A 13,321-nucleotide genomic window follows, 5' to 3' on the forward strand; every position below is an offset into this window, starting at 1 on the left:
AAATGAAGCTTCAACTATGCTTTTTGTTTTTGGAAAATAGCTTTCAACTGTGCTTATTGATTACACAGCGTAGGAATTTAACTGGTTTGAGTGTGGATCCCTTGGTCTTACCATAGTGCCTTAATTTGTGAAATGTGGTCTTAACACTCTTATGGCCGGGGGGCTACCATTTTTCACTTTATTGTGACTACTATGGATTATGGAAGATGGGAGGGGTTCAAATTTCACCAATATAAAACAGGGCATCAATGAATTCCACTTAATAGTTCACTATGACTTACCGGATTCAGTGCATAATATTCTGAAATGGAATATAGTAAGTTAAAAACACTTCAAGAGATGTGGTCAAATACTTAAATAAAAAATGTTAAAGCATGTTTCTTTTCGTTTTCCTTTTTTCTTTTTTTTTTTGAGAAATCCCAGATTAATGTAAAAAAAAAAAAAAAAAAGGTTAAAGCATGTTTCTTTGATTAATGAATTCAAAGGCATTCTTAAAGAATCATGGCATAAAACTTGGTTAAAGATACCTCATGTATGAACCACTTTGAGGGTCTGTTTAAATAGAACTTATTTTGCTAAAATTGAAAATTGAAAACACTGTAACAAAATCATTTTTAAATGTGTGAATAGTACCGTGGGACCCATTTTAATGAAAAAGTGGTTAAAAAGTGATATTTATGGGTCTGTGAACAGTATACGGATGCACGGTTGAAAGGTCAACCTTTGCAGATGAAAAAAAAAAAAAAAAAAAACTGAAACGCCATTGCAGCAAATGTGGACGCAGCAAATGCGGATCCAAACTACACCTGAATATTATAATATACCTAGATTGACAAAGTTACCATTTGAATTTAGTAATAAAGGGTAACATGTGACAGAGGCTACCATTGTACCCTTCTAGTATTGGTTTGATATAGTATTTGATGCATTCAAAGCAGGCTTTTTTCATGTGGACATAGCATTAGCCGCTGCTTGCTAATCTCATCATGAGCTAGAACTAGAAAGAAAACAGAAAAAGTCACCCTATACACACTCAAACTGACTCAAAGTGACCAGATCACTATTGATTAAAAAAAAGTAAAGGGAAAAAAGAGTCATATAGGTGTTTGGTGAGTTTAGTGGGTTGGGTTTGGCTTAATCAATGGATCACAGACAGACTCTTTAGCGCACCACAAATACGTGGATCCCATTTAAAGCCTCTCTCGAAAGACAAAGACAAAAGCAATACGTACACATGAGCCTTGTGTGTTGTGTATAAAAAGCTAACTTTACATTGCTTTTCTATTGCTCATTCTTCCAATTCACTCAGTCCACACACACTACACCCGTATTAGAGTTGGATTCTGTGTCTCTCTGTCTGTCTTTCATCTCAAGCCTTCAAGAACAAACAAAAGCTTTATACTGAGAGACAAAATTAAAGAGCTGTGGATATTATACTAATGGAGAAAAAATTTCTTGATTTCATATTTGTTCCTTCAGGCCTTGTTGTAATGTTGTCATACCACATGTGGCTTCTCTATCGAATCATGAAGCACCCCAACAAGACTGTCATCGGCATCAATACCTTCAATCGCCGCTTCTGGGTCCAAGCTATGATGGAGGTAAATTCTTTTGCTTTACCATATTGGAATTTTACCTTTGTCTTCGTGGCGCATTTCTATACACCTTGTTTTGTTCTCATGTAATTTAAGTGAAAAGTCCAGAATTTGAGCTCAGAACCTCTTACATCATATGGGGCCTAAGAACCGCTAGATCGATCTCTCATATATTTCTAGTTGTTACATACATGTCATGATCTGATAATGCAATCAATTTCAAATGAGTATGCAAATTAAATTTCATGCATGATGATATAAATGTGTATATGCCTGGCTGTGCAGGATGCGTCAAAGAATGGTGTTCTTGCTGTACAGACACTGAGAAACAATATAATGGCATCGACCCTATTGGCTTCCACAGCAATAATGCTTAGCTCCCTCATTGCGGTTTTGATGACAAGTCGCAGCTGGGATAAATCAGCATTTCTTGTGTTTGGAGACATGAGTGAGCTTGGCTTCTCCATAAAGTTCTTCTCCATATTGGTGTGCTTCTTGGTTGCTTTCCTTTTCAACGTGCAGTCTATAAGGTACTACAGCCATGCAAGTATCCTCATCAACGTTCCTTTCAAGAAGATGTCCATAGATCACCATTATCAACATCTCACTGCTGAGTATGTTGCTAAGACAGTGAATAGGGGAAGCTATTTCTGGTCTTTAGGATTGCGTGCCTTCTACTTCTCCTTTCCTTTGTTTTTGTGGATCTTTGGGCCCATCCCCATGTTCTTGTCCTGTTTTGTCCTGGTTTTCATGCTTTATTTCCTAGATGTCGCATTTGAGCTTGGGTGGACTGATTCTGTTACTGCTGATAAGGATGAGGAACTTGGGAGGGAAACTTAAAATTGGTCACTTATATATGGTGGGTTTATAGCAATTTATCATAGATGGTAGACTTTAATAGCATAGCAATATAAGGTTACACATTCAACCCAAGTTGAATTAAGTTGCAGATCAAGTTCTTTTAACTTGTACTATCATCTTGAATAAAAAGTGCTTCATTTTGGCATGATTTGTTAATTTTGCACACAATGGGCTTTTCAGTTAGTTTATTGCACCAAAAAAGACAAGCAATGTGATACTAAGGAATAAAGAGCCTCTTTTGATCTATCCCCATTTTCATTGAGACAAGAATCTTCACTTAAGCAAAGGATGCTACTTGATTCCCATGAGCTTTTGCGGAGAATTGCACATGGGAAAAGAAATATTATATGCAAAATTAGAAATAAACTACTTTATTAATTTGGATCTTTTAAAAGAAATAAATAAAAAGTAACTTTGTTGAGAATATGATGAAAATCATGGAAATGATTCCCTTAAGAAAAACATTGCCATCACACCCCCTTTTTATGAAAATAAGTATTCCCCTTCTACGAGTTGTCACTTAATTTTTGGGGAAATTATACAAATTTGCCTTTAGTTTCACGAAATGAGACGTCCCTAAGTTTCAAGAAATATTACTTCTTCTTAAGAATTTTATAAATGCAACCGATAATAAGTTCATATTCTTTCACACTATAACTCTCCTAATTTTATATAAATATATATATATCATATTTCTTAAAACCATGTCTATTTATCACGACTAGAGGAAGTATTATTAGCCGCATTTGTACTATATCCCAAAAGGGCACAATTATAGCTCCTCATAATCACTTATATGACAAACACATATTGATCTGGTAAACAATCGAAGTAGGACTAATAAATGTCCACACAACACTTTATCTAATCCAATCCATATAATTTAGTGTATCACAATATCTTCCACTTAAATTCTTAATGTTAACCAAGAACCTTATAGGTCTTTTTGGATTGAACTTATTTTTGTTGAAACTGAAAACACTGTAGCAAAATAATTTTTAAATGTGTGAATAGTATCGTGGGACCAGTGAACAGTGCATGAACAGTGTTTTTTGTCCCCTGCACAGTAAAATCACATGATTTTACTGTTCACGCGTAGAAGAAAAAAAAAAGGACTGAAAACGTAAACGCCAGATTCAGTACAATCCAAACGGGTACTATATCTCATTTGTACTTCCTGGTATTTATAACAAAGACATCATCAAATCAAATTCCTCCTCTCACAATTATCAAATTATCCCAAAAAAAATTATGACATCCTCGTCAAATCCTTGCCACTGTCGTTGTAACCGCAGTTGGAGGATCGTCATTACCAGCCTTGTCTCTTGTTGAATCTGTTTCCTCTTTCGACTGTGATTTCTCTCCAGAAGTTGAATTTGCTTTGGTGTGGTTAAACTCTTCCTTATCTTAGGACGAATCAGCAGAGAAGGGCCTTCCTACGTTGTGTTACTAAGTTGCTTATGATACCATTTGTCATGACCTACTGCCATTACTAGGTTGCTTTTGATACCATTTGTCATGACCTAATGAAGCACTATCACATTTGCACTGCACCCCCCAAAAAGACTAATCAAGTTACAATTGGAATTCCTCATTTGGAGTATGCATCTAACCCACCAACTCTTGGGTTGGGTTGGATTGGGTTGGGTTTGGCTTAATAATTTTTTCAATCCATCTGATTCAGCCCAACCCACCATATATATTAGATTATTTTATTATCTTTATTTTAATTTTTAAGTTTGATTTATTTTGGTATTTTGAGAAATAGTTTTGATGAATTTGAAAAATTTAAAAATAATATAGACATATTATGTGAATTATAATAAATTTTTTATTAAAAAAAATGCTTAAGTAGTTTTTGAAAATCCAATTTTTTTATAGGACATGAAACATATAAGCACAAGTGTACAATTCACTAGATGAAAAAACCTTCCAACCCAATCTATGCACACCCCCTACTCATTGTGTCTACTTATATAGCCCAATTTGATCCGGTAAACATTAGATGTCAAACTCTGGACACACTTTCACAACACGCATCATTCCATATATGTCGGGGTACCATACAGTACCTAGACTGTTTCAAGCCTTTGATTAATCCATCTTGGCATATAATATGGTCAAACCCAATAAAACTCTGTAGATTATTTGTAACCTGTTTAGCCTTTTAAAACTATATATTCAGGTTTTTTCATATACTCCTAACCACTTGTTAATTTAATTTAATTTTATAAATATGTTGGTAGTTTATCTTTTTCAGGTCTGGCTTGATACATTGTACTAAATCGATAATTTTAAGTGAGATATTTTTATATTTAAGATTTCGTTTTTTTATTTATTTAAAATCTAATCTTCCTATTTTTTGAAATGCAAAATTACTATTTAAGTTTTTGTATTTTGGTCTTAGTAACGTCTACTTTTCAATTGATAATATCACCTAATGTTCTTGTAATATAACCCATTGAACTGAGAATCTGAGATGCTTATGTCTTGATGTATTGTGAAATGTCAGTATGCTTAGCGTAATAGCTGTGAACTCATTTATCAATATTACTTTGATGAAATAAAATTTCCATCTTTCAATTGACAAAACTTAAGATCAAAAATGTCAGATCTTGATTTTCAATGAAATTACCTTCAGCCTTAAAACTGTAGTGGAAAATGAATTGCACTTAGTAGTTAGTACAAGCAGCCAGCCAGCCATTTTATCACTAGTGTTTACCATTTTAAAAGCTTGCACAATTTGTTTAGGAGAGAAATCAAAACTTGACATGCGAAGAAAGTAAAGATACAAATAAGTAGCAAACATCCCTCAATACCCCGTATTCATGCTTACTAAACATTATTTAGTTACGAGTTTCATGGATGCAATTACACACCATTCCTCTTCTATGTTAAACCTTCAACTTCATAGGAATGACTGGTGCTTGAATTTGAGGTGTTATTGGCTCTGAAACCGGTAAGATATCAGAGCTAATTTTGGGTGAAGGAACTACACGTAGATCATGGTATGGCTCAACGGGTGCTTGAATTTGAGGTGGTTTTGGCTCTGAAACCGGTAGAATATCAGAACTAATTTTTGGTGGAGGAACTACATATAGATCATGGTATGACTCAAGTGATGCTTGAATTGAAGGACGTATTGGCTCTGAAACCAGTAAGATATCAGAGCTAATTTTTGATAGAAGATGGTTGCTCAATTGAAGCACTACTCAAACACATGAGAGTGGAAAAAGAGAGAAGGGAAGCATAGACAAAGAAAGAAATTGGGAGGAGGGAAGCACAGACAAAGATGGAAATTGGGAGGTGGGAAAAGGAAGCCATTGTCGTATTAGCTATTTGTGTGTTAGTGCACTAGAGAGGGTGGTGAAAATTTATAGGAAGAAGCCCCTCATGACTCTTGGCATGTGAAACTTTTAAAAGTGCATAGAAGTTTTTTTTTTTTTTTTAAGTACTTCATTAATTGTGTCTCTTTTTTTTCTTGGTTAAAATGATTTCCATTAAGGGTTGGTTTGAGACTTATTTTGTTGAAATTGAAATTTTTTACTGAAAGTATTATAGGTAAAAATAAAAGTTAGTTGAAATAATATAGTGAGATTTATGAATAGTACCAAAAAGTGCAATAAGATCCATAAATAGTAGCAAAAATAAACTGAATAGTTAAATAAGTTTGCAAAAATAATCTTTGCCAAATGGACACTAAATAAAAAATATAAACCTAAATAGCTAAAATGATTTACATTAGGGGGCTTGGAAGGCAAAATAAAGGTTATAAACCCACTAGAAAAAGGTAAAAAAAACTATTTTTTTTTTTTTTTGAGAGAGTTTCAACTTATATCGTCTGATCTTAATGATAGTTATTTATCATCAGATCAAAACACTAATCGATTTTTTGTGTAAGTGGGGATTGAACCCAAATTTCTTATTTAACAATTTTTTTGGGTCACGTATTTAAGGACCAAAAAACAAATTATTTAAAGTTTGATAAAATAAAATAAAAATACTTTAAATAAAATTGATAGCATGGTCTTGAGTATGATTCGCACAAAAACAGAAAACAAGCCAGCTGTATTGTGTATACAAGCCTCTTGACCTTAACTTCTCTCAAAACCCGTATTAGAGTTGAACTCTTTCTCTCTCTCTCTCTCTCTGCCGTCCAAGAACAAAACAAACAAAAAAAGGGTTATACACAAAGAGAGACGAAAGAAATCAACCCCATAATGGAGAAAAGTGTTCTCGATTACGTATTAGTTCCTTCAGGCCTTGTTGTAATGGTGTCATACCACATATGGCTTCTCTACCGAATTTTGAAGCACCCCAACAACACTATCATCGGCATCAATGCCGTCAATCGTCGCTTCTGGGTCCGTGCTATGATGGAGGTATATACGTACGTCACATCCATGATTTTTCCTTCTTATCTCTTCCTTTTGTCACATTATTTTCATTTGTTTACACGCATGTCATTATAATACAATGAAATATATCATATAATATTGTTAGTAGCTAGAAAATAGCAAATTTTTAGTTTAAACAAATCTATCAAAGGTGATGCAATGAATATATATTTTGTGTTTGTTGGCTTTTGTAGGATGTGTCCAAAAATGGTGTTTTGGCTGTACAGACACTGAGAAACAATATAATGGCATCGACCCTATTGGCTTCCACAGCAATAATGCTTAGCTCACTCATTGCTGTGTTGATGAGTAGTGGCAACTGGGACAAATCGGCATTACTTGTGTTTGGAGACAAAAGTGAGCTTGTCTTCTCCATAAAGTTCTTTCTTATACTGGTTTGCTTCTTGGTTGCTTTCCTTTTCAACATGCAGTCTATAAGGTACTATAATCTGTATTTTTAGATTAGTTTTTGTAAGATTGTAGGTTGTGTATCTCTCTACGCACTTTCCATATATATGTGTGCTTTTTGTATTGTACTCACATGTGAATTGGTTTGTTTGTTTGTGTATTTCTTCTATTTGTTGATAGGTATTACAGCCATGCAAGTTTCCTTATCAACGTTCCCTTCAAGAAAATGTTACTAGATCACCACAATCAAATTCTCACTACTGAGTATGTTGCCAAGACAGTAAATAGGGGAGGCTATTTCTGGTCTCTAGGCTTGCGTGCCTTCTACTTCTCTTTCCCTATGTTTTTGTGGATCTTTGGGCCCATCCCTATGTTCTTGAGCTGTTTTCTCCTGGTTTTCATGCTTTATTTTCTGGATGTTAGTTTTGAGAGTGGGTGGGTTGTTGATGTTTCTGCTGATGACCACAAGAAGGATGAGGAAGTTGGGTGTGAAAGTGAAACTACTTAAAAATATTGGGTTTATCATTTATGGCAATCTAGCATAGATGTTAGCTTAGTATTAAATAACAACAACCAGGCTTGTAAGTCCCAAAAATGAAAAGAAAGAGCAACTCAAAGTTCAACCCAAGTTGAATAAAGTTGCATTTCTGGTTCTGTAACTTGTATTATCGTCTTGAATAAGCATATCACTTTGGCATGTTTTGTTAATTTAGTGTCTCTATTCATGTAAGTCTTCAATTTTGCACACAATGGGCTTTTTCTTGTGCCAAAAATGATACATTCTGTGAGACTAAGGAGTAAGGAACATTTTTTAATCAATCCTCATATTCTTTGAGATGAGAATCTTCACTTCAAATATTACTTGATTCAATGGGGCCTTTTTTGCAAGATGATGGGGGAAAAGAAACATTATTTTTATTTGTTCTCCATTTAAGTCGGTATCATGCCCTGGCATGACTGGGATATCCTTGCCACTCAAAAGCACTTGGAAGTTTCTAAGCAATTTCAGTCTGAAGCAAATGATAATTAAGAAATAAATTGAGAATGCTTGCTCAGATTACATGTGTAATTGCATTATATGGGGTTTAGAGATAATTCAAACCATCACTGATTGGTATGTGGAAAATCTTGAGCAGACATTTTTCCAAAGGGTTCATCTGGGGAAGTGCCATAAAGGATGAGAAAAAAAGTCTCTATTACATCAATATTTAAGAAGTAAAGTCAAGACAAATGTGTATAGTGCAGCCCCCACTGCCTACATTTCAATGCACCCAATGTGTAATATATTTTTTTGGGTTAAGCTGGTCCCCCCATGTGCATGATTTCACCTGGGTAAAAACAAATGTTATTAATTTCATTTCAGATTCCGTTTCTAGAATGAAATATTTTGGTACTAAATTATTTTGGTATACCATTTCAAGTTATTTTAAATTGTTTCAGAATTTCGCACATATATATATATATATATATAAATCAAATCAATCTAACCTTAAATAATGCTTGTGTCACATTAAGTGGCACAATTTGTGCAAAGCATTAATTCAAAAAAGAGTAATATAGATATAAAATAATGGAGTTAATTTAATTATATAAAATAATGATTTTAATTTTCAGTTTTCCCTATGCATTCATATTCTCTAAACCGATCCCATCACTGCCAAATCTTCATATCTTTTGATTCATTTTTTAACTTCTCTTTCTTCTCTGTCACACGTGTCTTTGGTCTGCTCTTCCCCCATTTTCATCTTTCTCTTAAAGTCCCATCTATCACCGATCCCAATATTCTCACGTTCCAAACCTCATCACAACCGTATATTCAAAATGTCTTTTAAGTTCTCTCTATACTCTCACTTAACCTTCTGTCTCTCTTAGCATTTTCATCTCCAAGGATTTCTCTTCGGGTCTATTACTCTGTAAATTTGTTGACACTAATCTCATCTTTTAATTTTTGTTCTCATCTTCATCGTCATCTTCATCTTCATCTTTTTTTTTTTTTTTTTTTTTTTTTCACTCATGCAGTGAGGCTCATCTTGAGCTATTGAATATGTACTGGCCGAATCTTGAATATTGACCGGATTTCACTGGAATAGGCCGGAATTTTATCCGAAGTGGAACAAGGGGGTGTCATTCCGGTTTGCATAACAGTACGAAATTTTTCTGCCATTCCGGTCGGAACGGAATTAATAACATTGTCTAGTACCTACCCCTACCAAAGATATACATAGGATTTTTTTTTATAAAAAAAATTTGAAATATGGTTTTAATTAGTTTAAAAAATAAATTATTATGATAATATATGTTGATATGCTATATTAATGTTAAAGTGCAAACTGGGAAACAAACTATTTTCCTTATTAAATTTCTTCAATCCTCATAGATATAGATTCAAAATAAGATTTTTATAATATACTAGTTGTAGTCATGCGTGTTGCGCGTGATAATCCTTTTAGAGTGACCTCATTAAGAGAGCGTTTGGATTGCGCTGAAAACCAGCACTTTTGCGTTTTTCAGCTTTTTTAGATTTGCGGTTACTGTTTATCTATTGTTCAATGAACAGTAACCACAAATTTTGACTTTTTAAACTTTTTTCAGCCAATCAGTGCACATTGTGTACTTTTCACGAACTCATAAATTTCACTTTTCAGCAATTTTTTCATTAAAAATGGGTCCCACGGTACTATTCACACATTTAAAAATTATTTTACTACAGTATTTTTCAATTTTCAGTTTCAGTTTTCAGCGGTATCCAAACGGATCCTAAGTTTAGTTTTCGCAATTTGAACTAATTTAATAAAGAATAATGTATTTTATAAACATATTTTCATTTATTATAGAAAAAATCACAAATGTAATATATATATATATATATATATATATATAATTTTTATCATATCAAAATGAAAACAAAACAATTTTTTCCAAGAATTCAAAAGGTAAGTTAGTGAAAATATTTATTTTTTAATAAAAATTATTTATAACATTTTGTATATCATTATAAAATATATAAAATTTAGAAATTATTCTTTTAGTTTTAAACAAACTTTCTCAAACCTAATTTTTTCTACCCTACACACTGAAAACATTGAAAAATATATCTAAAAAATTAATAAAATTCAACAAAAGTACAATTTAAAATAAAAAAGAAAGGTAAAAATAAAACTCACATCATAATTAAACTCCTTCCCGATACGTAAAACATATCAAATGTGATGTTATCAAACCAAAGATCCAATGCACAATCAAATTCAAAAATTTTAATAAGGTTTTGAAGTTATTCAATAGAAATAGGAGGCCGATTCTAAGTAAAAGTGCTGGCTATAGCTTTATACATGATGATTTTCACTCTTTTTCCTTAATAATATAAAAATAAATCAATAAACCAAGAGTACAATTTAAAGGGGAAAAAATAGAGGAAAATTTTAACCCAAAAAAGAAGTATTGTGTAAATATTGCCATAATCTAATCCAATATATGAATAATAAATAGTTAAATAATTAATTTAAAACACAAAATTGAATTTATTTTCTTTAAAAAATCTTTAAAAATACACTAATGAGAAGATGATGAGGAGTAATATCAAATGTTCGTAAACGCTTAAAACAATTACTCAAGTACCTTGGAACATCATTTAATAAAGGCATAATAATTTGTTACTATTTTGTTAAACAAAATAGTTACAAGCAATGAAAGGAAACTATACAAAGACCATCTTTTTCAACTGCACAAACTATTCTTCGTCATATTGTCCAAACTATCTTGTTCTTTTCAAAATAAACTAAAATCTGATAACAACACAAAATAGGACATAATATGATATGATTTTTCTCCAAATTAGGTCAATAACAAACACCATTAAGTACAAACCTCTAGTAGGAGATCTACAATACACTTGATTCAGATTCCTCCTATAAGGCAGTTGTTTAGTTATATATTTTCTACCATCAAATATTAAGCAAGAATTGTGAATAACTTTTTATAGACACTTTTTTTTTTTTAAATTCTTCATTGATTTTATTTTCTAGTTATAAACATCTAAATTAAAGTAAATAAACTTGTAAATGCAAAATTATATGTAAAGTTAAAACCGTTGAAGATGAATATGTATAGACAATATTTTTTGTTTTGATTTTTCATTGATTTATTATTTAATTATAACATCATAATTAAAGAACATGAATATGCAAAGTTAAGACTATCTATGATGAATTTGTAAAACCAATATATTTATATATTTAATATTTTCAAAAAAAAATTAAAGGTAACAAATAATAAGAAAAAGAATAATGATGTGGTGGATGAGGTGGCTTAATAGGAGTGTAGCAATAATAAATTTTACACTTCAGATTATATATATATATATATTTGTGGGCCAGAAAATTCATGGCCCAGGCCCGTCCTATATCAAAGCCCAGGGCCTGATCTGAGGAAACCAATTGTCAAGGAGGAGTTTAATGCACGGATAGGATAAGTGAAAAGACTGCTCATACTGTAGTAGAGAACTCTGTACCTGACAAGCCCCTATTCTTGACCAAGCTATTCAACCTTTACGTCTACTCCCAACCACTTGAGGTATGGGCGGATAGGACAAGTCTTCGGCCCCGAAGGTAACGCTCACACGTGGACCCTAAAGAGAGGGAGGAATACGAGTATAAAAGGAAACGAAAGCCAAGAGAAAAAGGAGGGAAAAAAAGGAGAAGAAGGGGAAGAACTTAATGCTCCTCGGACTTAGTCCGAGGAGTCCAACCCCTCAGGCTACGACGCTGTAGGGCTTGGATGTTCAGGCTGAATCCTTTCTTACATGAGTCCCCCTAAAATCAGGAACGGACCGTCGCCCCGTGATCAAAGGCAAGCCGTTTAAGCCCATTCTCTACCACTCATATTGTGAGGGATCTTTCATGTGCGAGCCCAACGTCATTCTTGGGCCGTTAAATAATCGTGTCCCTACAATATTTATATAAAAGAGTAACTCTAAATAATATTAAACAATAAGGGCATAATATAATAATTTAAAAATAACAAATCCACCTTATATATGTTGGGGGAAAAAATCTATTTACCTCAAATCCCAAATCTTTACTATGCCATTCTTAGAACCTACATACACCTAGCTTCCATCACATTGAAGCCCAATTTCCGTCATGTTATTGGTATGTTAATAATAGCTCATTACCTGCCATGTCATTAGAGATAAGTGTCCACATTAGCATTTGGAAAGATGCATGTAAAATACTATCAAAAAAAAAAAAATGTAAGACTAAACCTTTTTTTTTTTTTTATAAGTAAAAGTGAGACTGCTTGTGGGAGTGACATACTTGTTGAGGGTAGTTTGATTGAACATCAAACCATCGAATGTGCGAATTATTAGCTTTAGCCAAGTAGTGTATATCTTGGATTATCTCAAGCCGATTAACATGTTGTGCACATCACATATGGCATATCAAATCCAACATGAAAAATTTAGAAGCATAAGTGTTACAAAAGTTACAATATAAAAGAAAAAAGAAAAAAAGGAAGGCAATTGAGTTTTAATTTATTTTATTATTTGGACACGTCACAGAAAAAAAAAAAAAAGTGCCCCTAAAATATGAAAAAACATAAGCCGAAAAATAATTTCTTTAGTTTATCTTATATCTCTAATTTCTTATTGCAATACGGAATTAAAAAGAAATAAACAAAAAACAACTATTCAACTTATGCTAACAAATAAAATACATAAAAAGAGGAAAAAAAAAAGACATAAATTACTGCTCATGTCAAACATGGTCTCAATTTGAATACTACTAACAAAATATAATAGATGTATTATACAAATTAGAAATTTTACCTTTTGGTGGAAACCATGGGAATGGAAATCCTACTTAGTGTATTCATCAAGCATGAAATCTACATTAAGAACAAATATGTTAACATAAAAAGAAATCCCATCTCCCTTGACAACGGCATCCTACCTATTGCAAAGCTCTCTTCATCACTTGGGGCATTCTTCTCCAAGTTGGCATTGTCACCTTTGAAGCCACCAAACATTGTTGCTATCTCACACTTGAAGGCATCACTTGTAAA

The 13,321-nt window shown here is 32.7% G+C and overlaps 2 protein-coding genes across 2 annotated transcripts; both read left to right on the top strand.

Annotated features, from left to right (window-relative positions):
• The first annotated feature begins 1,279 nt into the window (after nucleotides 1-1,279).
• On the top strand, nucleotides 1,280-2,615 carry LOC126699878 (uncharacterized). The gene is made up of 2 exons (XM_050397846.1): nucleotides 1,280-1,601; nucleotides 1,881-2,615. Exons 1-2 carry the CDS (start codon nucleotides 1,440-1,442, stop codon nucleotides 2,433-2,435), a joined length of 717 nt encoding a protein of 238 aa, XP_050253803.1. The 5' UTR covers nucleotides 1,280-1,439; the 3' UTR covers nucleotides 2,436-2,615.
• A 3,898-nt stretch (nucleotides 2,616-6,513) lies between these two features.
• On the top strand, nucleotides 6,514-7,969 carry LOC126698968 (uncharacterized). The gene is made up of 3 exons (XM_050396510.1): nucleotides 6,514-6,838; nucleotides 7,048-7,292; nucleotides 7,442-7,969. Exons 1-3 carry the CDS (start codon nucleotides 6,677-6,679, stop codon nucleotides 7,767-7,769), a joined length of 735 nt encoding a protein of 244 aa, XP_050252467.1. The 5' UTR covers nucleotides 6,514-6,676; the 3' UTR covers nucleotides 7,770-7,969.
• The last annotated feature ends 5,352 nt before the right edge of the window (nucleotides 7,970-13,321 follow it).

Source organism: Quercus robur, chromosome 9, assembly GCF_932294415.1.
Source record: "Quercus robur chromosome 9, dhQueRobu3.1, whole genome shotgun sequence".
Classification (NCBI taxonomy): Eukaryota; Viridiplantae; Streptophyta; class Magnoliopsida; order Fagales; family Fagaceae; genus Quercus; species Quercus robur.